The following is a 26,207-nucleotide window of genomic DNA, read 5'->3' on the forward strand; positions in this document are numbered from 1 at the left end:
TTATAATGGTAAATTTTAATATTCTCAAATTTCCCTTGAAATTAGTTTTTAGTAACATAAAGTACTTACTCATAATTCTTAGAAAAGATCAACCCAGTGTGTAAAGTAAGATGAGTTGCAAGTTTATTCTACAATTGTTCTTTAATAGTATTCAATTCTGTAGAAAAATGCAAACATCACCTTTATTAACATTTGGATCTGTAAACAAAGTTGGCAAAAAAAACCCCACAAGAATTTTTATACATTTATAAAAGTTTCAAGAATATGATCTTTATCACATTTGAAAAGTGTTTATTTTTTTAAAGTCTAAAAGCCAGTAAATGTAGAAGTTGAAAGGGAAGAAGAAAACACTGACAACAGACTATTTGAATCTTCCTCCCTGCAAATATGAAAAACATCACCTATACTATCATTTTCAGTATAGCTTGTGAAACCAAAAAATTCTGACTTTTCTTCACTAGTCTGAAATAAGTCCAGTAGAGACTGTGAACTACAAATTCTGTTTTCCTCTTGTGTAGTAAGGCAGTCACTTCTTCTCTTATCTAATTCCACATTTGGTTCCAGATTTTCCTTTTTATTTCTTCCTAATAATATTTTCACTTTCCGACAGATTTTACCAGAAGGTAAGCTATCCTTACTCTGGATGTCACATTCATTGGATTCCTCGGGAGGACTTTGGGATGGAGTATTTGCCTGAACAGGCAGGTGCTCCCGTGAACTGCTTATTGCTAACAGACCAGAATCAGGAGCAAATATTGAATGAAGGTCCTTTTCCTTCAGATCCTTTGCTGGCAGCAGCACAGTGTCTGACTTTTGTTTTGGTTGAGATGTACTATTATCCATAATGAAATCAGAAACGTGTATAGATGTCTGTGGCCGACACGGACTGTGATCTGTTCTTACTTCTTCCAAGTCATTTTCACTTATAATTAATTTATGTTTAGAAACATCAAGAACGCATCCTTGTTCATTTTTATCTGGAGGTAGATGTGTAAAATTGTGTTTTATGTCATTTTCAACTGGATTTAACATAGAACATTTATTAGTTGTTTTCTCATCAAGTTCTCTCAATTCATTTGAAGGATAAGGGATGTGCTCTGAAGTAAACACAAGCTTTTCTTCAGGTTGCTGGGTTTCTTTATATTGAAAACTCTGCTTGATCACCAGTACATTATTCTCCCTGAAGTCCTTCTGAGAAGTAGGTTGCAATTCTAGCTTTTCCTTTGGTTGAGACTTTTTCAGTATATTTGCAGTAACAGGAGAAAAAGGTCCAAGACTGCATTTTAATCTTTATAGAAAAAAAAGAAATAAAAATTATTTGCTATCAAAAATTTCTGAAGTTAGAAATTAGTAAAAATCTTTAAAAACTATTTACAAAATTTAACTAAGTCAATATTCTAAAAATACAAAAATCTTAGCATTCAGTCAAATTTACTTTAGATGTTTTTAGAGGAATAAAACATTACAGATACACCATATTTTTTGGATCATAAGATGCACCTAGGTTTTGGAGGAAAATAGGAAATAAAATTTTGAAGCAAAAAATGTGGTAAAATATTTAATAACATAACACAATATTTCACCAATGTAAATGCAAAGCTACATTTGGACTACAAGAAGCAATCCCAGCCCTGGCTGGTGTAGCTCAGTGGATTGAGCTCGGGCTGGGAATCAAAGGGTTGCCAGTTAGATTCCCGGTCAGGCACATGTCTGAGTTGCAGGCTAGGTCCCCAGTGGGGGCCATGTGAGAGGCAACCACACATTGATGTTTCTCTCCTTCTCTCCCTCCTTCCCTCCCTTCCCCGCTCTCTAAAAATAAATAAAATTAAAAAAAAAAAGCAACCCCAGCTTCTCCCAAATTGGGGGGGTTGCATCTTTTAGTCCAAAAATACAGTTGCTGAAAACTACTTCTAACCCACAATCTTCCCTTTCTTCTAGAGGTAGTCAGTATCTTCAATTGGGTGTTTAAAACTATTTTAATCATATGAATCAAAGAAAAATAATAGTAAGGAGATTTGGATATCTTCCTACCTTTTTTATTATCCTGAAAATTTCATAACTTATTTGCTTCAAATTACATTAATGTTGTCTATTTTAGGTAGGCATGAGGAAATGAGTATTTATTGGGAAACCTAAGGCAGAAACATGTATCTCTTTACTTAAAGTCTAAAATATCTAACGATAGCAAATATGTTTATATATCTATTGATGACAAATGGAGCCTCTTGGTGTCCTTGGCATGCTAATTTATATTAAACAATCCAAAATTATACACAAGTAGGAAGAAACTTAATGGCTTACTAATTGAGTTTTATGTAACGTATGTTACAGTTAACACAGAGAAATACAGAATTCTATCTCCCCCTTCAAAACCAGAATGGTTCCTTTTATATTTATTTTATTTTATTTTAAGATTCCTTTTGAAAAAATGGAGTATAAAAATATAAAAACACTAGTCTAACACCACTCATCTCCTTTAAAGTCCAGAGATGTTTAGGTGACTTGCCCACAGAGGTTAAAATTGTACAGATAATAACATAACTGATTAAGAACATAACTGGGGCTACTGCTTATATATAAGTACTAGTTCAGAATTTTGTTGCAAATTGAGGTTTTTAGGAAATTCTAAATTTTTACAGTAGCCCCATATAATTTTAATAGTTGGAAATATGTCTCTTCTCTAAATATCATATTTTAAATCAGTCATGAGCAACCATTATGAATGTTACAGAGAAATATGAAATTTAGGAACTATTCTACTTAGATACAGTAAAAAAACTTTCTAGTTAATGTTCAGAAGCTATACGTTAGTATATTTTCTAATCTTCTTTATGCCTTAACATGAATCTAAGAACAGATACAAGGACTGAAAAACCTACTGAGTTATCACAAACCCTAGGGTATATTCACATGAAAAGCATTTCTTTTTATTTCAGACTTAAGTGTATAATCTCACGGGACCATTTTATTGATGTACAGCTACTATACATTGAATAGCACTATATTCAATATTTACAAGTCCTGTCAGTACCTTTGGTAATTATTATTGGCAAGCAGAGTTTAAGCAGAAACATTTAATAAAGTATAAGCAAGACTTAATAGAGGTAAGTGGAGAAAGGTTCCTTAAAACTTAAGATTAACTAACAATTCTAGCTTTTTTGGTTCAAGTAGATGGTAAACTTCCTGATTTAACAGGGGTTGACAAACTGTACAGCACATAGGCTAAATCTAGTCTGCTGTCTATTTTCTAAATAAAGTTTCATTGGCCCTGGCTGGTGTGGCTCAGTAGATTGAGTGCCAGCCTGCAAACGAAAAGGTTGTCAGTTAGATTCCCAATCAGGGCACGTGCCTGAGTTGTGGGCCAGGTCCCTAGTAGACGGCACATGAGAAGCCACCACACATTGATGTTTCCCTCCCTCCCTTCCCCTCTCTAAAAATAGTAAATACATTTCTAAAAAACTAAGTTTCATTGGAACACAGCCACACCCATTCATTTACATAATGTCTGTGGCTGCTTCCAATGTACAATGGCAGAGCTGAGTCTTAAGGTCCTCAGGTTCCCAAAGCCTAAAACATTTACTACCTGATTCTTTAATTAAAAACTCCTCTGCTAGACTATAATGTTAAGAGGACCTTCAAAGTAACCTACAGGTAAGTAAGCACTTGTGGTAGCAGAGAGAAGGGAGAAAGTAATCAGTTCTACATCCTCAAAATACATATCTTTCTAAGAACAGCAAACTTTAGATTAAGTTTTAGTTTAGTTTATAAAATAGTTTAATATTCTAGTAAAACTTAAAATAGATGGATAAATTACCTTTTCTTTTTAGGCATGCCCCTTTCATATTCCACAAAGTCAAAAACTAACTTAGATATGATATTATCAACAACCTGATAGTGATTACTCTGTGCAAAGTGTCTGTGTTCCTCAGTTAGGAGATGCTGAAACAGAACAAAAAAGCATGTAAGTCATAAAATTGTATTTTTAAACCAAAAGGTACCTTTCTGTTCATGTTTTCTAACATTTACTTGCCCCTAAAATTAGGTTTCTAGTAACTACTCCAAAGTAATATCTTTTACTAGAACTTCAAAGGATGTTAAGAAGTAAAGTAAAAGTAACTTCTGAGAAACACCAAACCACAGCTGAGCCTTGAACAACACAGGGGTTAGTGAGGCTAATTCCTGCGCAGTTGAAAAATCCATGCATACCTACACCAGCTGTTCCTCTGCATCTAAAGGATATTGGGTCCATGACCCCCTGCAGATACCAAAATCCAAAAGGCTCAAGTTTCCTATATAAAGGGCGATAGATCAATGCATGCAGTTGGCCCTCAGCATCCACAGATTCCCAATTTCAGATCAAAAACAGTACAGGTATTTCTTGAAAACAATCCACATAATTCAGTGGATAGGTGCAGATGAAACCCATTTGTTCAAGGGTCAACCATACTTTGGTTTTCAGCCTTCCATTTTTCAATGAGAAAAGTCAAGTATTGATCTGTAGTTTCAATGTAACTGAAAACAAATGAGCTACTATCAGAAAACAAAAATAAAAAAGGACAAAAAGTTAACATTTAACATTTATAATGTGCTAATGTTTTTGAAAACACTTTTTCTTTTACTATTTTATTTTATCCTATACAATTACCATTAAGGGAAGTCTTATAAAATATTCAATGAAAGAAATGTTGTAATTTAATTTGTAAGAAACCAAAACAAGAAGCTATAAGGTAGATTAACCATACGAATGAAGTACAATGAATGCTGCAAAGTATAAAAGAAAAAGATTCATAACTGAGGAACATATTTGCAAAGGAGCAGATGATTCTATTACCCAGGGCTTATAATGGAGAATACAGAAGTTATTCTCAATCTTAAGAGTGGTCAAAAACAAAAGTAAACAAGTTCACCATACTGGAATAAAACTCACAGGAAACAAAGTTCCTTCTGAATAGGTAGAATTTTCCAGCCAATTCTGTCATTTGCCTGTCAGCTAATCAGGAGTTATAGCTCCAAACCTATATCAAGATGATCATGAAAGAACCTCACTTCTGTTTCCCTAGTTTCATGTAATTTTAACTTTTGAAGATTTGATCGTATTTCCAGAAGTTAAATTCTCCAGTCCCACAAAAAAGACAATACAACTGACCCTTGAATAACTCCGGGTTTGGGAGTGCCAAACCCCTACAAAGCTGAAAATCCGAGTATAACTTTGACTCCCTTAAACTATTAATAGTCTAGTGTTGACCAGAAGCCTTATGAATGTAAACATTTAACACACATTTGTGTGTTTATGTTATATTTATAAGATGCATTGTCTTAGTATCTACATCAATATTGCCTTACATAAAACACTGTAGATGTTACACACATTACTAACAGTTGACATTAAAGATGAAAATATGAAATTTCTCTTTATTTATAGGTACAATGATTCATGCATTGATTACAAAGCATCAATACAATTATTTCATGGAAGTAGGGAAATCTCCAAAAAACTTTTTCAATATATTTATTGAAAAAAATATGCATATAAGTGGCCCTGCACAGTTCAAACCTATGCTGTTCAAGGGTCAATTATATTCCAGAATATGTATATATATGTATTCCTTCCTTCCTTAAAAATTTACCACATGAAAATTATGTATGTCCAGTAATGTTAAATGAATAAAAATAATTAAAACTTAAAGAAAAAGATAAACTCTCTAAGTACTGATTCAGTTTATTCATGTTCTTGGAGGGAAAAATAATTTATAAATTGAAATAAATTAGAAAAACAGCCTCCAACTTTTGTATAGTTCCCCTCTACCTCCACCTGTCTCTTCTTACTTATCCTGTAGGTGCTGATTTAAATGTCATTTTCTCAGTTGAGCCTTTGTGTCCCTCATTAACATAAAGTACCTTCATCAGTACCATTGTACTTTGTACTTCACTTTTATGACTCATGCCACTTGCAAATACATGTTTTATATTTATTATCTCTGCTAGACCACAAGACACATAGAGAATATGTCTGCCTTGTTACTGTTTAATCTTCAGTTATCACAATTTTTAAATAAATGCCTCAATATAGTCTAAGAAGTATATAAATGAAAAATTGTAAAAGAAATATTTTAAAAGATCAATTCCAACATCTACTTTCCTTCATTGTGGCTACTAGTGACCAAGATTTTCATTTTCTAGCCCCAACATTTTCCAAGCATCAAATTAGGATAACAAACTGATATTAGGAAAAGCATCCATTCCAGATTATTCTATTGTAATAACAGCAAAATAGAATTTAAGGGCAATCTATAATTTAAATTTTCAAAATAACCTTTTGGAATGGGAAATATTTCTCATATACTTTAGCTTCTGATTAAAAGTAATTTAAACTTAATTGTACTTTTCTCTTTTACTATACTAACAAAAAACTGGAGACTTCTGGTCAAGATGGTGGTATAGGTAAACACAACCACAGCCCACCTCCTTGCACAACCACATGAAACTTAGAACTAAATTATAGAACAACCATCACTAAGAACCACCAGAAATCAAGCTGAATGGAAGTCTGACAATTATGGAATTAGAGAAACCACATCCATCCAGACTGGTAGGAGGGGCAGAGATGCAGAACAAGCTGTCCCCACACCCATGTGTGGTGGATAAAAATTCTGGAGGGGTATCTCGGGAGTGAGGAACCATGCCCCACACCAGGACCCCCAGCCCAGGGTTAGTGCCAGAAAGATAAGCGCCCATAACTTCCGGGTACAAAAACTAGCAGGGACACAATGGGTGGAAGAAACTGTTAAGAGTCCCAAGCAGTTCCTCTTAAAGAACCCACGCGTGGACCCACTTACTCAAACTCACTCCCTCTGAGCTCCAGCACCTTGATAGGAGCTTGAAAGGCACCAGTGGCATATAGGGAGAAAGTGAAGGGTCTGGCATCAAAGCCAGAGCTAGGGGAACAGCTCTCTCCCAAACAGAAAGGCCACTGTCCCTTTTCTGAACCCTCCTGCCATGGAGCCACAAGCAGGTGCAATATCTTGAGACTCTAGCAACCTGCCTAACACTGTCTACTCTACACTGTAACAGAGACTTTTCCATATGAATAGCTAACCTTGGCTTATGTTTAGCAACTTCCTAAATCCTTTCAAACAAGCAACAGCTGACCTCAGTGAGCCCCTAGCCCCGGTACCTCTCACTAAGTGGCCCTAGCAGCAGCCAGTCAAGATTCAGTTTGGTTTCACCTAGGAATCCCCAAGCCCAGCACAAGTACCATCTCAGATTGCTTTACACCCCAGGCGGTAGCCCAAGGCAAAACACAGGTGGGGGCTGACCATGGCCCGTACCACCAGGGAAACCGCGGGGCTAGCACACCCAGCGGACAGTTACAGACCCTGGCAGAGCACTAACACCCTGACCCTGCATAGCTAATTCTCCAGAGGGTGGAGATTGGTAGTAAGTGGTCACAGCCAATCCTTGTAGTTTACTAGCCTGGGTAAATCCCTCCCATTGATCTGCCAACAGCCAACAAGGCTTATCTGCAAGAGAAGGGTGTACTCAACCCACATGAAGGGTTCACCTCAAGTACCAAGCTTGGGTGATAGGGGAGGCTGTGCCACTGGACCCTACAAGGACAAGTACTACATTAGGCCATATACCAAGACACAGAGTCATAGTAGCTTGACCTAATATAATACACAGAAACAAAGAGAGGGTGCCAAAATAAGGAGACAAAGAAACATGATCCAAATGAAAAAACAAGTCAAGCCTCCAGAGAAAGAACTAAAGAAAATGAAGATAAGCAATCTATCAGATGCAGAGTTCAAAACACTGGTTATAAGGATGCTCAAGGGACTTGGTGAGGACCTCAGCAACATAAAAAAGACCCAGTCAGAAATGAGGATTCACTCACTGAAATAAAAAACAATTTACAGGGAAGCAACAATAGAGTGGATGAAGCAGAGAATCAAATCAATGATTTGGAACACAAGAAAGAAAAAAAAAACAGGCAATCAGAACAAGAAAAAGGAATCTACAAAATAAATAAATAAATAAATAAATAAATAAATGAGGATGGCGTAAGCAGTCTATGGGACAACATCAAACTTCCAACATTTGCATCATAGGTGCCAGAAGGAGAAAAGAAAGAAAGAGCAAGAAACTGGAAATATATTTGAAAAAATAGTTTAAGAAAACTTTCCTAATTTGGTAGAGGAAATAGACATGCCAGTCCAGGAAGCACAGAGAGTCCTAAACAAGATGGAAGCAGAGAGGCCAACTCCAAGGCACATCATAATTAAAATGCCAAAGGTTAAAAATAAAGAGACAATTTAAAACCAGCAAGAGAATAGCAGTTAGTTACCTACAGGGAAGTTTCCATAAGACTGTTCAGTTGATTTTTTAAAAGAAACTTTGCAGGCTAGAAGGCACTGGCTAGAAATACTCAAAGTCATGAAAAGCAGGGACCTACAGCCAAGATTGCTTTACCCAGAAAAGATATCATTAAGAATCAGAGGCCCTGGCTGGTGTAGCTCAGTGGATTGAGCGCGGGCCTGCAAACCAGACGATCACGGTTCAATTCCCAGTCAGGGCACATGCCTGGGTTGCAGGCCGGTTCCTTGCAGGCTAACTACCAGCCGGGGACGCACAAAAGGCAACCATACATTGATGTTTCTCTCCCTCTCTCCTTCTCCTCTAAAGATAAATAAATAAATAAAATCTTAAAAAAAAAAAAAGAATCAGAGGGCATAAAGAACTTCCCAGACAAGAAAAAAAACTAAAGGAGTTCATCATCACCAAACCATTACTATATGAAATGTTAAATGGAGTTCATCATCACCAAACCATTACTATATGAAATGTTAAATGGACTTATTTAAGACAAGAAGATCAAAACTATGAACAATAAAATGGCAATAAATACATATCCATCAACAACTGAATCTAAAAAAACAAACTCAGCAAACAAGAACAGAGACAGAATCATGGATATGAAGAGGATTTTGATGGTTGCCAGAAGTGGTGGGTGAGTGGGGGAATAAGTGAAGAGGTGAGGGGATTAAGAAGTACAAATAAGTAGTTACAGAATAGCTGGGGGGGTGTAAGTTACAGTATAGGAAATGGAATAACTGTAGACATGACCCATGGACATGAGGACTGCCAGAGGGAGTGGGAAGCATTGGGTGGAGGGGGGCAAAGAGGGAAAAACTGGGACAACTGTATGGGCAAAATCAATAAAATAGAATAAAAAAAACACAAACTGAAACAAAGCAGTACTATTTTTGGATAAAACAACCAAACTTCAATTAAGAGTCAGTATAAAAGACATTGTATGAATCAGCTATTTAAAAATATTATTCTTTCTCCTTAACTTTTCCACCATCTTCCACCAAAAGCAAGCACCAAAGTAAATCTATCCATTATTTTATAAATTACTAATTCGAGTTATAACAACTCACATTTAGAAAGCACAATGCCAGGGCCTGTCCAAGATCACACAAACAGGAAGCCAGGATCTAAATATTTTTTAACTTAAATCACTTTATAAACTGTAATAGTTCTCATCTCTAACTTACACGATGTTGCCAGTTAGGTACTCCTTGTCTAGTCTAAAAAAATTGCAACATCACCATTATTACTTTATAATTTCTCATACCATTGATCCCAATATTCTATGTATTTCATTATTCTTTCATCCTATGGTTACTATTTCTCCGCCCCCTCCATAAGACATAATCTTCACAAGGGCAGGGAATAGGTCTCTTTATTCAATGCCATTTGCCCAGAGCAGTGATTATCACATAGTAGACACATAATAAATATTTGTTGAATATTTGTTGAATATTTCAATGTACATTTCTGCATTTTGTATTCTTAAAATTTCAGATAATCCTATCAAAAAGAAGTATACATTACTTAATAACTTATCAAATTATAAACCACAATCAGATATTTATTCACAGTTTTAGAAATATCAACCCCCAAACAAAAAAAAATCACATTTACAGTTTCGAGATCTTCATATTTTTGCAAGCAACATTCACAATATCCTTTTTTCTTCTTCTCTTTCAGTTGGAGTTGAATTGGGATTCCACCACATTTATCGCCATCTGTTTGGATTCTGATGGAAATATATGGTAAAAGAATTAACTGCCAAAAATAAGAAATAATTTTAAAAAATGTATAATCCCCCACAATCAAACAGAATCTGCCATATGACGACTATGGAGCACATTTCAGATCACTTAAGAGAAACAACAAATTTTAATTATTTGCAAATAATTTTAACAAATATCTTCATGCTCCCCCTTCAATCTACCCTAGGTGTCTAAATGTGACACACTTAAGAGAGATTCAGGCTTCTGGCCAAAGGGCCATAAAAATATACAGGGGCAAACCATAAGAATGATCACACACACACACACACACACACACACACACACACACACCATGGCATTACCTGAATTATTTTAATGTTTGTTTAAAAAGATTTTAAAAAATTACTTAAAGGTTAAACCAACCTTAGTTTAACTTGAGTTTGCTTTTGGGTGTTAGGTGGCTTATCTATATCAAATGGACTGGAAGGCTTCTGAACAGAGTAATTTATTAAAGGCATACTGGTCTGCTGAAGATAAAATGGTCTATAAAGTCTAAAGGAATAAAAAGAAAGATACATACAATTCTTTATGATAAAAGTAAACACATTTGAAGTTTTATATATATTTCAAAGTCATGTAATTTACCTGGATTCTGAAATAAACAGAAATCAGTTAAACTCCCCTTCATAATTACAGACCCAATTTTTTTTACCTATTAAAGTTTTTTAAATCATGGTAAAACACACACAATAAAATTTACTATCTTAACTATTTTTAAGTGTACAGTTCAGTCACACTAAATACATTCAATGTTTTGCAACCATTAACACTATCCACCTCCAGACTTTTTCATCTTGCAAAATTCAAACTCTATGCCCATTAAACAGTAATTCCCTATTCTCTCTTTCCCACCAGTCCCTGACAACTACCATTCTACTTCCTGTCTCTATGAATTTAATGACTCTAGGTACCTCATTAAGTGGAATCATGAAGTCTTTTCTTTTAATTTCACTTAGCATAATGTCCTCAAGGTTCTTCCATGTTGGAGCATGTATCAGAATTTCCTTCCTTCTTAAGGTTGACTAGGAGTCCATTGTATGTATATACCACATTGTCCATTCATCTGTTAATAACATGTGGGTTGCTTTTGCTTCTTGGCTATTATGAATGCATTTGCATGTACCTCTTCAAGACCCTGCTTTCAATTCTTTTGGATATATACCCAGAAGGGGAACTGCTAGATCATACGCTATGTCTAATTTTTTGAGGCATTTCCATTTTTATCGATAGCAGATGCACCATTTTTCAACCCCATCAGCAATGCACAAGGATTCTAATTTCTCCACATTCGCACCAACACTTATACTTTTCTGTTTTCTGGTGGGATTTTTTGATAGTGGCTATCCTAGTGGGTGTGAGGTTGAGGTGTAATGCAGTGTAATGATTTGCATTTCTTGGGGATGATTAGTGATGTTGATGATTAATATATTATATGCAAGTATCTTCTCCCATTCCATGGGTTGACTTTTCACTTTATTACAGCCTTTGGTGCACAGAAATTTCTAATTTTGATGTAGTCCAATTTATATCTTTTGTTGCTTATGATTTTGGTGTCATATCCAACAAATCACTGCCAAACCCAATGTCATAAAGCTTTTCCCCAGTGTTTTGTTCTCAGAAGTTTTACGTCTTTGAGCCACTTTGAATTAATTTTACATATGGTATAAAGTAAGGGCCCAACTTCATTCTTTTACATTTGGATAACTAGTTTTCTCAGCACCATTTGTTGAAAGGACTGTCCTTTTCCCACTGAATAATCTTGGCATCCTTGTCAACAACCATTTAAGTCTACATGTAAAGATTTCTTTCTGGGCTCTCTATTCTATCCTATCGGTCTATACATCTATCTTTACATCAGCATCAAAGTATTTTGATGACTTGCTTTGTACTAAGTTTTGATATCAGTAAGTGTAGACCTCCAAGTTTGTTCTTCCTTTTCAAGATTGTTTTGGGTGTTCAGAGTCCTGTGAGATTCCATATGAATTTTAGGATGGATTTTTTTCTTTCTGCAAAACAAGTCATTGGGATTTTGGTAGGGAATACACTGAATCTGTAGATCACTTTGGGAACTAATGACATCTTAACAATATGAAGTCTTCATATCCATGAACACGGAATGTCCTTCCATTTATTGGTGCCTTCTCCAGGCCTAATTCTGAATTGCATTTTTCTCCCATAAAAGTACATTTCATAAACAGAAGCATTCAACACACATTTATTACCTCAGTGAGTACCCAAGACAATTCCTTATACATTTCTAATGAGTAATTAATCACGTCTGAGTAAATGGAAAGTCAAGAGAAAGAAATCTGATTCTCCCACACCAACTTAATTTTATACCTTAATCTTCATTAAGTTTATCCTTAATTTACATATTTCTATCCTACATTAAGATTAAATGCCAGAGTAAGTTTAGGAAAATAACCAAATAAAATGTTAGGCTCAGATTTGTGTTCCCAAATAGTACCTAATTCTTTTTTTAGTAATGTAGAAGCAATTGTTAAGTAGTTGTTATAAACCATATGGCACTACATTTAGCCACAGAATGGTTATTGGCAGTATTAAAAGAATAAGTTTGTCTCATGATTATTCTAAACTAGGTATTTCGAGCAATTATTATCTGTAACATGCTAAAACTAAACTCAGTCCTTAAACACAAATTAATTAATGCTACTTTCTGTAATGTGTGCCCCATGAGCACTAGTATAATATGAACATAACATAAAGGGACCTAACAGTATTGATAGAGATAAGTTAGATTTTCCTCTTTTGGTACTGTATTTAAATCACAGAAAATGAACTTAGATACTTACTGACTTCTATCTTCCACCTTTACAAAAGGCTTTTTGAGTCTACCTGCTTGAAAACATATAAAACATGATATTATGCACTTATAAACCCAAGAACTTTTTTAAAACAAAACTACTCTGGCTAAAAAAACAAACTGAATAAAAGAACCCTCCCAACTATGTACCGATTAGCCATTTCCTTTCAATTAGAAATTTTAAGTCTCAGGTGGTTTTTAATAATGTTAACCCACTTTAAAATAACAGAAGCTCTATCTACACTTTGAGATTCTTAAACTAAATGGATCCCTAAAGGATGTAAAAGTAGAATTCAGGAGTCTCAAGAGTGGCTACTTTTAAAAGAAAAACAAACAAACAAACAAAAAACCTCAACTTTTATTTTTAGTAACCTCTAACTAAAATTTGACATTTCCTCCAAGTTTACATATAAGCAACTTAGCACAGTAGTACTACCAGTACCAGTAATTTTGATACAAATTAAAACATACTAATTACTACAAATATCTCAAAGCATCATTTATGCTCCTCATTTAAAAATTATAGCCATCAGAATCATAGAATTCGATTTTAATGTGTAATCAGAGCACACGCATCATCATTTCATTAAAAAGTCCTGAGAACTGCCCTGTCCGGTGTGGCTCAGTGGACTGAGTGCTGGTCTATGAACCAAATGGTCACCAGTTCGATTCCCAGTCAAAAGATAGCCTGGGTTGCAGGCCAGGTGCCCAGTAGGTGGCATGCAAGAGGCAACCTCACATTGACTTTTCTGGTCTCTCTAAAAATAAATAAATAAAATCTTTTTTTTAAAAAAAGTTCTCAAAACTGAATTCCACTAAGTGATTTCTTAGTAATCTAATAATTTAAAAAATATTAAACATTACTCTAAGAAGTGGTGGTCCATAGGTTTCAACAGGCTGCCACAGGAGCCATTTCTTTAAAAAGCTAGGAACTACTGAATAAGTCATTTAAAGAGTTGTTTAAATTAGTTTTTAAAAAGTCCTCACCAAAGATATAAATTTACTGATTTTAGAGGGAAAGGAAGGAAGAGAGAAGAAGAGGGAAGGGGAAACAAACACACACACACACACACCAATGTGAACACGAAACATCACTTGGTTGCCTCCCATATGTGCTCTGACTGGAGATTGAATCCACAGCCTTTCTGTGTATGGGACAACACTCCAACCAACTGAGCCAGCTGGTCAGGGTAAGAACTGTTTACATGATTTTTAAGAAAATTACGTTCCATTTTCTACAACAAACCAAACACACATTTAAGTATATCAAAATACTTACTTCTTGTTTTCTGTGTGCCAATACCTGTTCTTTTCCCCTAAAAAAAATTGATATAGTAAAAATCCTGCATTTGAAAATAGTAACTGCAGTTGTGTTCAATATCCTCAAATTATATATACAGGAAAAGAATTATATAAAAAGAAGCTAACTGTTACGGTTTTGTGGGAGGAAATGAGAAAAATTCTTTTTTAAAATCAACTCAGCCAAAGAAACAAAAGGAAAATTCAAAAATTAAAGATCTTAACCACTGGAATGGAATTTAGTAATACAAATGCCTTTTTTACAATACACCCAACTAGTACCTTACATTCTAGTTTTAACTTTTGTCTTGACAGAAAAAAATCAACCAATAAGGATAGAGTACAGATAGTAAAATAATCTAAAAACAGTCATAAAAGTTATATTTATGTCCTTATTCAGCAGAACATTTGTGATAATCTGGACAAAGGAATTATTAAAACATTATTATAGTCCATCAATTCCAGTCAAGATGGAATACATCCAATATGGTCAACCAATCCCACGGATTACGTAGAACTAAAATCTCTGAGCAAAATATAACAGGCAACTATCTGCACACTGAAAAGTAAAGAAAAGCAGGCACATTGTTGAAGAAAGTAAAAACTTGGAGAGACCACCTTTTAGGGGGTAAATTTCCCATTTCCCCATCTTTTCTTTTGCCATGTTGCCTTAAGGATGGATCTATAATCATGGAATTGGTAGGATTAGTGAAGCCAGTGACTACCTCTTCTCTACAACCCCATCTTTCTGGCCAGAAAGAACCAGGAAAGAGGCTCCTGCAGTCCAAGATTACAAAGAAAAGCACTGTATTATGTGCTTTCTTTCTTTTTTTAAAAAACATATATATATTTATTTTTTTCTACATTTTTTATTTAATTATTGTTCAAGTACAGTTTTCTGTCTTTTACTACCACCCCAGCCCACCCCCCCCAGTGCTCCCCACCTCCCTCCCATTTCCACCACCCTTAGTTGTTCTCCATGTGTCCTTTATACTAGTTCCTGTAAATCCTTCCCCTTTTCCCCTGAAATTCCCTCCCCTCTCCCCTCTGGTCACTGCCTGCCTGTTCTGTCTTCTTTCTTTTTTCCCAGTTTTGCCCTTTGGGTGGGCCCCAGTTTTAAAACCGCAATTTTAACAGTACCACAAGCAAATAAAATTAAGAAACTATGACTTTCCAACTAAAGAAACTAGGTAAAGGGCAAAAAAACTGCAGACTGGAGAGTGAAAGGGAATCCACACAGAATAGCAACCTAGAGAAGGTGATTCCTAATTTCCTGTGTAAATCCACAAGAGTATCAGGCTTAACTCTAAATTGCATATTCCAAAGACAAAGCAAGAGCTTTAAAAATTGCAACTAAGGTTCAAACCACTGCCCAAGTCTTGGACTAATCTGTAATTGATGTATATGGAGAACAAACAGAAAGCTCCATACAAGTCTTTGAAAACTGAAACTGAGATTAGACCCAACACCTACACAAATTGAGAGAGAATTGATAGTTTAAACAAAACTGAATGACTGCCTGCTAAAACAATGACAGCAACAACAACAAAATCAGCCTCTTCCAGAGTATTATAATAGGTCGGGAGTGCACATAGCATCAACATTTACAGTGTCTAATATGCAATCAAACTATTTGACACATAGAAGAACCAGGAAAACACAATGCGTTCTTGAGGGAAAAAGACAATCCAACTCTAAGATGTTCTTCATGTTGGAATGACCACAAAAAGACATATATGTGTTAAATGTAAAAGAAATCAAAATGTTGTACCACACAAACACTGATTAAAAGGAAGCTGGAGTGGCCCTATCAAGACAACAGACTGCAGAACAAGGAATATCAACAAGGACTAAGGAACATTACATAGGTGTGGGCAAAAGGAGGTTTACTGTTGTGAGTACTAAAAATGGTTTATTCTTGTATCATTTTCCATACGAATAGCTGTAAACCTACTTTTGCCTACCCTGTATAATGGTAAGTGGTATAGCCACTTTGGAAAACAGTCTGGCAGTTTCTTAGAATACTTAAACACACTCTGATATGATTCAGCAATCATGCACCTTGGCATTTACCCAAATGAGCTGGAAATTTATGTCTACACAAAAACCTGCAGGTGGATGTTTATATCCATAACTGCTAAAACCTGGAAGCAACCAAGATGTCTTTCAGAAGGTGAATGGATCAACTACGGTGCATCCAGACAATGTAACTCTTGATGACAAAACAAATGAGCAAACAAGTAATGAAAATATAAGGAGGAACTTTTAAATGCCTATTACTAAATGAAAAAGCCATTTAAAAAGCCAGATACCATACAGTATGATTCCAACCATATGACATTCTGGAGAAGTTGAAGTTATGGAGATAGTACAAAGATCAGTAGTTACCAGGGGTAAGTGGGAAAGGAAGGGATGAACTGATGAAGCATGGAGGGTTTTTAGGTCACAGAAACTATATTTTAGGATACTATATGATATAATGATGGTAGACATGTCACTATACATTTGTCTAACCCCAAAGACAAAAGTGAACCCTAATGTAAACTATGGACTTTGATGACTTAATATAGATTTATCAATCAGTAACAGATGTGCCACTTTGATGTAGGTTGTTTGATAGTGGGGGGAGCTGTGTGTATACCAGAAGCAAGGGGTAGATGGGAAACACCTGTACCTTCTACTGGACTTTGCTATGACCCTAAAGCTGTTCTAAAAAAAAAAAAGCCTGTATATTTAAAAAATCCAACATGAGATGTTTGGGATGCAACTTAGCACAGAGCTTAAAGGAAATTTACAGCAAATGTGGTTCTTTGAGAAAATGAGTAAAATTAATAAAACTAGCCAGATTGACCAAGGGAAAAAAAAACACAAAGTTTCCAAAACTTGTCTGGAAAACAGAAATGGAACTACAGTCTAGCATTTTGTTAGGGCAGCATTGTCCTGACACTAAAACCAAAAACATCACAAGAAAAAGACCACCAATATGCTTAAAGCATGTATATGCAAAAAAATCCTCCACAAAATAAGCTGCTAATAAACTGAAGGGAAAAAAAAGATTTTACAAGTACTGGAATCAAGCTGACCAATTACACATCTTGAATTAATAAAAGTATTTGGTATTCTTATCCTTTTTGTTTGGGGAGAAAAGTACCTATTTGAAACAGCTTTTTTCTTCCTAATGCCTGGCATACAATAGGACTGAGTAATTGTTAAACACTAAATGAACAATGGGAGTGACATGTGTAAGTAAAACCCAGTGTTGAAAAAGACAGGACATGATCAGAATCCTCATGGAATTCGTATTTGATGCAAGGCACTGGTTAAGCACTGAAACCTGTTAATAAGTATCTTTCAAATTCTCCCCTCCCCTTCTCTTACTACTTGAAGCAGACCTTCAACATTTCTCCTGATTACAAACATATCATCCCAAAATACTTGAGGTGTGTGTATATTCAGAATCCGTAACTGTTCTTTAGAGTTTAAATTTTCATACATTCCTATTTCGCACAATTCAAATAATCTGCAAAGTGCAGTAGCAAGCATATTTAAACAATGGAATGTCCACCCATCATTTTGCAAAAATTTGGAAATAGTCATTTGGAATGTTTTTATTACTTGTGAAGGAAACAGCCAAACTAAGTATTAGCAGTTTTATTTAAATATACGAAGTAAACTATTTGTTTCTTTCTGCAAATTATTCATATCTTATGTGAGAATTGATTAAAAATATGAAGTAACAAAGAGTTTATGAATTTTTCTATAACATGCATAGATGAGGTAGTGATGATGTAAAATGTTTCTTAATGAAAATTGTGTTCAAGAGCATTCAACAGTCACTGTCCAATAGCCAGCGTTGCCCGCAAATATTCTTTACTGGCAACTGGAGGATCTTTGTGACATACCTATCCAATCAGTTACTCTCTCACTGAGATTCCCTCAATAATTTTCCAAACTCTTCAAGATAAAATCTAACTCCTTTATACAGCGGACAGACAGTCTCCTTTATACTCTTATCTGAACCTATTAATTTTTCCAGCTTCATTTCTTGTCATTCACTCAACAACTTGCATTACAATACAGAAAATTTCCAACACAGGCCATCCTTCTCATGCCTTCATGTCTTTATATACACTCATCTATGAATTTTCCTTTCAGATATGGGTATTTAAGGATTGAGTGAAAAAAAAAAGGAGACCAGAAAAAAATGCTCTGAGAGATACAAAAACCATGTGACAGTTAAGAGGTAAGAGAAGCTCCAGAAGAAAATAGTTAAGTTCAAAGGAAAATTAACAATAAATTAACCAATATGACTGTTTTTTTTAATTGTTTCTTTTTCTTTCCATTATGACAGGTTTTAAAAAGTGGTAACTTGCTTTGGAAATTGGTCAGTAGGTTGAAGAATGAATGGAAAGTATATAAGTGGAGATTTGAGAAATGTAGATAATACAGATTATATAGCAGTTAGGTAGGAACATGAGATCAAAGGAGGTTTTATTCTATTTGTTTTAAAAGATGCAAGAGACTTGATTACGTATAGAGGCTTCGACGGGAAAGCTATTAAAAGAGAAGAGACTGAAGATACGGGAGCATTAGTTCTAACAGAGTGCAAGTCCAATGTAGCTGTTGGACAAGTACTTGAAAGGCCCAAGGGCCATACTGTATGACGAGACTGTGCTATACCACCATCTGGGACAGCTGAAAAGTATGTGTATTTCCTACTTATGTTTCCAAAATGAATACATTATCTATATTAGAAACTTCTCACACAATAGGCAACCAAAGAAGCAAGGAAACAAAACTATGTCACCATCCTAAGAGTAATTTTTATCTCATAAATAAATGCTAAGGTTAAATGATACAGAATGATTTACTCAAATAACAGAAACATGCACACAGTACACAGGCTTACCCTTAGGATATTCTGACAATACTATTTTCTACTTGGCAAGGGAAAAAAATCTACATATATGTAAACAAAAACCAAGCTTGATCAATTTCTTCTATTTAAAATTAACAAAAATAACATACCACATCTCTTACAGAAGTGCTTGATTTCTTGAGTAAATACAATTCTTTTTTCTTTTGTTCGATGTAGTATCTAATGTCTTTATCAAAATAAAGAAGAGTTTAAGATTAGTATTTTTACCTTTGCAATTAAACATTAATATTTTCTTTTAATTATATTAAACTTACATGAAAGAATTACCATAACAGGTATCTCCTTCAATCAGAATTCTATGTAAAGTTCAGAACCACGGGACAGAAATACATACTTATAAATATTGTCAAAAAACAAAGGTAAAATCCTTACCATCAATATGAAGAATTTTTACTCCCCACGATAAGGCATTTGATAATATACTATTTGAAGGAATAAAATCCTGAAAAAAAAAAAGTGGATCATTTTTCCAGGAAATTACTATTTCAAACGAGCTGAATTTAACAATCATTTGAAACAATGTCAGTGAACACACCTACAGTCACAACAGCAATGACAGCATCAGTTTTTTTCTTAAAAAAAACTGGAACTTCTAAAATCAATCCTGCTTAATATACTCCCATAATCTTAACAATCAAAGCACACTGTAGCCTTACAATTAACAGTTTTAAGAAATAACTCCATTTAAAATACAAAAATGTCAAAAGTTTCAGAAGTCTCTAGTAATACTTTAAAAGGCCACAAGATGGAGATGCTTCTTCATGAAAAGTAGATTGTTCTTTGTAAAACGATGTCCTGCCTAATAGTTAAGCTTTTCCCATTAAAATGAGGAAAGAAATTTGAAGAACATCTCTATTTTCCACTTGAGTTTTTAATAACAGAATATACACTGTGAGTTTTTAAAGTTCCTACTTACATGGTCCTTGATAGCTTTTTCAACTAGTAATTTTCCTCTGCTCAAACACACCTATAAAAAGACCAAAAAACAATAAAATATAAAGTTATAACATAGTGCCACACTGAAAAAAGGTTAAAAAGGTAAAACAGCTAAAGTAAATAGATAAATGTATCTAGAGATACATATTAACATAAACATAAAATTTTAAAATGATAACTTTTATTTGTACAAGTCTTAGTGACTATCACCAAAATAAATGTATTATAAAAAGTAATTTCCTTAGGGTCTTTCTAAAATGATCTCCTATTAAAAAGTTTGCTTCTTTTCTTTTCCCTTTTTTTTTTTTTTTTTTGGTGAAGCAACTAAACTCAACTGAACGTTGTTGAGACCCAAGGTCAGTTCTATAGTAAATTCTTTTCAACATGGGAAATAAAATAGCTACATTCCTCTGAAATGTCTATAATTAAATAGTAAATTTACATTTAGTGTTCCATTAAACTAAAGATCTAAGAATATAGTAAACTGTATATTCTGTTTTTACATGGTATTTCACTTTTTAAATAAAACACTAGAAAAACAGTTGAAATGCTATGAACAACAATTAATATAAACTAGTCAGTGGTATATAATCTCATTCCTCCAAAAAAGCATCAACTAAAAGAACATGTATGAGACTTGCTCAATCTCCTTTCTTCGACTTTTTTTCTTCAACATATTTGTCTCTTTTTAAAGTGATTTCTCTTATGTAACTCATTTCTTCCATTTGCCGCCCTGCCCTCATTCTTCTTGCTTTCCAAATGGTAGGAAAGTGGACAATATTTTTAAATGATAATTATATTTCAATCTAAAAATAAGATAAACATTTTGGTTTTTAATCTCTTCCCTTCTTCACACTCCATTAAATAGGTTTAATTTATTCTTTACTCTCTTCCCACTTATTGACAATGGAGCACAGGACTGAATGTCAACAATTCTTCTACAAGAGGGGTGGGCAAACTTTTTCTATAAAGGGTCAGATATTACGTGTTTCAGACTCTGTTGGCCATATAGTCTCTCTTCCAACTATCCAATTCTGCCTTCATTCATTTACATATTGACTGGTTGCAGGAAAGCAATAAACAACCAGTCAACATGTAAACAAATGAATATGACTGTAGTCCAATAAATCGTTATTTTTGGACAATAAAGCTAGAACTTCATGTAATTTCCATTTGCCACAAAATATTCTTAATTTTCCTCAATTTGAAAATGTAAAAACTATGCTTAGCTTGCAAGCTATAAAAAAAACAGGTGACAGGCTGGATTTGGCCTGTGTCCACAGTTTTCAACAACTCTACACCAAACAAAAAATCTCCATTTCTTCTTTAAAGCAGTGGTCTGCTGTTACTTTTTAGTTGTTAATTACTCTAAAAAATAAAAACCATCCCTAAATGGAAGGGTATATGTAGGGATCAGAGTAACTACACAAGCACTATTAGGAAAAAAATAAGACAGCAACCTTATAATGATGGAAGCTACACACAAGGTAAACACTGTTCTACTTAAGTGAACTCTGCTGCCAGCCTGCTCTTAAAAACCATGCGCTCCTCAGTCTGTAAGCCCTTCTGAGAGTCCCAAAGCATACTTAAGAGACTTACTGACTCTGGAGACTTAAATGAACTTCCATCATGACTGGGATGAGGTGAAGTGGTTTCTGCAGTATATGGAGATTCTGGACTTGGTACAGGAGAAATTCGTCCAAAAGTTTGTGCGAATTTAGCTTCTTTTTTATTTGAAATAAGATAACTGATATCTTTGCTGAGAAATTCTTCAACTCGCTAAAGGAAAACAAAGTGTTTTTAGGTAAGTCATATAAATCAAACTATTTCATATACTAAGAACAGATAAAATGCCAATTCACACATTTTAGTATTTTGTAAATTGGTATTTTTCATACAGTACTCTTCTGAACCAAGTTCTGAGTAAGCACTAGGGGAATTCCAATAAGAACACAAGAAGTGCCAGATACTGTTTTAAGTACTTTATGTATATCCTCATTAATTTAATCCACATAACAACCCCATGGTACTACTATTATCCACATTTTGTGGAGAAGAAAATTGAAGAGAAGTTAAGTGACTTGCTTGAGATTACACCAGTAGCAAGTAACAGAATTTGAATACAGGTATTCTGATTGAAGACCATGCTCTAAATTTACTGACTGATGGAAATGTTATCAGCATTGTGCAACATGGTAGCAACTTGCTATAAGTGGCTACTGAGTATCTGAAATGTAACTAATATTACTAAATGTAACTAATGTAACTTAATCACAACTAATGTGACTAAGCAACTGAACTTTAAATTTAAATAACCACACGAGGCTCCGCACAAGGCTAATGGCTTCCTACTAGGCAGCAGTTCAAAAATCATAGTTATAAGCCCTGGCTGGTGTAGCTCGGTGGATTGAGCACAGGCCTGCAAACCAGAGGATCGTGGTTCAATTCCCAGTCAGGGCACATGCCTGGGTTGCAGGTTGGTTCCCTGCAGGCCAACTCCCAGCAGGGGATGCATGAAAGGCAACCATACATTGATGTTTCTCTTCCTCTCTCCTTCCCCTCTCAAGATAAATAAATAAATAAAATTTTAAAAAAAAAAGAAAAGAAAAATGTCAATTAAAAAAAATCATAGTTATAACATTGCTCCACAGGTCTTAAACTAATGGGAAGGAGAGAACCCTTACCCTTAAGAGTATACGGTATTTTTCGGACTATAAGATGCACCCCCCCCAAAAAAAATTTGGGAGGAGGCCCTGGCTGGTGTAGCTTAGTGGATTGAGCGAGGGCCTGCGAACCACACGATCGAGGTTCGATTCCCAGTCAGGACACATGCCTAGGTTGCAGGCCAGTTCCCGGTTCCTGGCGGGGGACACAAGAGAGGCAACCATACATTGATATTTCTCTCTCTCTCTCCCTCTCCTTCCCTTCCCCTCTAAGATAAATAAATAAAAATATTTTAAAAAAAAATTTGGGAGGAAAATGCAGGGGTGTGAGTCTTACAGTTCGAATGTAGCTTACTTGGCTTGTGGTGGGGGTGGGGACAGCAGTGGAGCAGGGTCACAGGTTATTCGATATTTTACCACATTTTTGCTTCAAATTTTTTTCCCTATATTCCTCCTCTAAAACCTAGGCGGGTCTTATGGTCCAGTGCATCTTATAGTCTTAAAAATACGGTAAAATTTGCTTTGAAGGAAATTTCCCTATTAAAATGTTTGAAAGTCACTACTTAAATGCCTGAATTTATAAACACATGTACCAAAGTCAGTATTATTGAAGATCACTCCCATTCCAAGAGCATGGAAAATTAAAATAAGTAGAAATAAATACTACAGACTCCTAAAATATTTTAAAGAGCTTTATCTAATTTCTATAGGATCTTATAATGTAGAGATAATTTTTAAAAATGAAACAAAACATGTCTTGGATGAGTTAATTTCATGTAAGCATTAAGCAGAATGTACTGCTAAGGCCAGTGGCTCCCAGGTTAAATGCAAATCACTACTCCCCTCACCCCTTTTTTTGTTACCTGAGCAACATTTTCATTAAAAAGTAAATAAAGTATCCCTTTATTTATTCCAAGGATTTACACTCAAATGGCTACAAGGGCCAGCAGGAATACAAATGGACAACTTACACATCAAATGCTTTCATTTTCATAGATTCATGGCCCTGGCACTGCCAGTTTCCAATTTCTCAAGAGAAGCCTAATCTCCTACATGTTTAAAAACTGTGATAAAATATATCAAATTTACCCTTTTAACCATTTTTAGGTGTATAATTCAGTAGCACTAAATACGTTCATAATGTTGTGTAACCATTACCACTATCCAATTTCCAGAACTTTTTCACCATTCCTAGCTGAAACACTACATACATAAAACAATAACTCCCCACTCTCCCCAGCCCTTTTGGACATCTATTTTACTTTCTGTTTCTATGCATTTGACTACTCTAGGTATCTCATGTAAGTGGAATCCTGTTTTTTCCCTTTTGTTTCTAGTTTATTTCACTTAGCAACATTTTAGCATGGATAAGAATTTTATTCCTTTTCAAGGTTGAATGATATTCCATTTTATGTATATACATTTTGTTTATCCATTCATCTGTCAACATTTGGATTGTTCCCACCTTTTGGCTAACAGGCACATTGTAGCATAGCCTTCTCCCACTAAGTAAGTGTTTTATGAATCCATCTGTACCAGTGTACCAGCTGGCGTTATAGTGAGAGGCTGCATTCAGCTTCCGTGATTTTTTTTTCAAGACTGTCAACACATTAGCCCATTTCATGATGGGAGATTTATGAGCACATCCTCCCACAGAAGTTTTTAACCAAAAATGGCATGACCCCCAAGTCCCACCCTCCCTAGTTACGCAATTTCACCCTGAGTGACTTTTTTGTTTCCCCAGATGAAAAAAATCTTCAAAGAAAAATGGTTTGCCAATGTGGAAGAGGTGAAACAAAAAACAGAAGCTCCTTTTAAAAGGCATCAAAATCAACAAGTTCAAAAACTGTTTTGGGCAATAGAAAAAAAACATCTCAATAGGTGTATCGCACCAAATGAAGAGTGCTTTGAAGGTGACTTAAGTCTAAATATGTAAAAATACACACAATTTTTTATAAATAAATTCCAGTTTTTTTGGGGGGGTCCCCCCTTATAAGAATATAATCTTCATGCCTCTGATTTCAATTCCCCTAGGTATGTACATAAAAGTGGAATGGCTTGATAATATGGCAATTCTACTTTTTATTTTTGAGGAATGCTCATACTATTTACTATAGCAGTTATACCAATTTATAATCCCACCAACAGTGCATAGGATTCCAGTTTCCCTACATCCTCACTAAGACTTATTTTTTGATAGTGACCATCCTAATGGAAGTGAGATAGTATTGCATGTGGTTTTCATTTGTATTTCCCTAATGATTAGTGATGCTGAGCCTCTTTCCATGTTTACTGGCCATTTGTAGTTCTTTGGAGAAATGTCTATTCAAGCCCTTCACTCATTTTTTAAATCAGGCTGTTGTTTGTTGTTGAGTTGTATGACTTCTTCATTTATTCTGAATATCAATCCCTTATCAGATACGTGATTTGCAAAATTTTTTTCTCATATTCTGTGGGTTGTCTTTTCACCTTCTTGATAGTGCTCTTTGGTGAGCAAAACCTTTTCATTTTAATTAAGTCCAATTTTTCTATTTTTTCACTTTTTTGCCTGTGTTTTCAATGTTGTATTCAAGGAATCAACACCAAATCCAATGTCATAAAGATTTTTCCTATACATTCCTCTCACAGTTTTAGGTCTTATGCTTAGATCTTGATTAATTTATAATTAATTTTAGCATATGATATAAGGTAAGGGTATTACTTTATTCTTTTGTATGTGGATATCCAGCTTTTCTAGCATCAGGTGTTGAAAAAACTGTCCTTTCCCCACTAAATGGTCTTGGCAATCTTGCTGAAAATCAACTGACCTTTTACGTGAGGGCTGATTTCTGATCTCTCTATTGCAATGGCCTTATATATGTCTGCCCTTACGCTAGTACTACATATTTCCTTTGGTTTTCCACTTCCTATAGCTTGAATTACAATTCTTTAGTAGTGAGTAAAATTTATTTACAATTTGACCCCAAAGTAACATTGTTTGTTATTTCCCCCCTCTAGTTCCCAAACTCAAGCTATATTGTAATTTCAGTAGTTACTTGAAGAATGCACACATACATACATTTTGAATATGTTCTTTCCTCTACTTAGTTTGTTCATTCAGCCTGGTGTATTAGTAGGCTTTGAAGACTTGACTCAAACTGTATCTCTGGTGTAATTTCTAAAGGCAGAGCCAATCAATTCCATCTCTATATTCTAATGGCAATTTCTACATTAATTTCTGTTAAAGTACTCATAATGTTATGAGTACATCTAATGTTATAGTACATCTAAAATAGTGCTGGTATATGGGAGATGCTGGTGGAATAATTTTTGAATGAATTTCCACATCCAAATTATACTCATTCTTCAAAGCTGAGTTCAAAATGTGTCTGCAAACTGGCCTGCAAGATTCCTCAGTTGGATGTTAC

General features: G+C 34.8%; 1 protein-coding gene across 3 annotated transcripts in view; it reads right to left on the reverse strand.

The window, feature by feature from the left end:
* Nucleotides 1-26,207, reverse strand: part of DBF4 (DBF4-CDC7 kinase regulatory subunit) — a 30,568-nt gene continuing 4,361 nt past the window's right edge. For 2 of the 3 annotated variants that reach the window (XM_037066118.1, XM_037066116.1), the window contains exons 3-12: nt 21,737-21,916; nt 20,118-20,168; nt 19,574-19,643; nt 19,291-19,367; nt 14,243-14,279; nt 12,953-12,998; nt 10,503-10,631; nt 9,988-10,102; nt 3,815-3,939; nt 2-1,288 (exon numbers count right to left, since the gene is read on the reverse strand). In XM_037066118.1, coding sequence (XP_036922013.1) covers nt 307-1,288; nt 3,815-3,939; nt 9,988-10,102; nt 10,503-10,631; nt 12,953-12,998; nt 14,243-14,279; nt 19,291-19,367; nt 19,574-19,643; nt 20,118-20,168; nt 21,737-21,916 — 1,812 coding nt within the window. In that variant the 3' untranslated portion in view covers nt 2-306. Of the gene's footprint in view, nt 1,289-3,814; nt 3,940-9,987; nt 10,103-10,502; nt 10,632-12,952; nt 12,999-14,242; nt 14,280-19,290; nt 19,368-19,573; nt 19,644-20,117; nt 20,169-21,736; nt 21,917-26,207 lie in introns of all 3 variants that reach the window. The other variant, XM_037066117.1, reaches the window with a different exon arrangement.

The sequence above is a fragment of the Sturnira hondurensis genome, unplaced genomic scaffold (genome assembly GCF_014824575.4).
Source record: "Sturnira hondurensis isolate 20B ecotype Veracruz unplaced genomic scaffold, ASM1482457v3 Scaffold0016462, whole genome shotgun sequence".
Lineage (NCBI taxonomy): Eukaryota > Metazoa > Chordata > Mammalia > Chiroptera > Phyllostomidae > Sturnira > Sturnira hondurensis.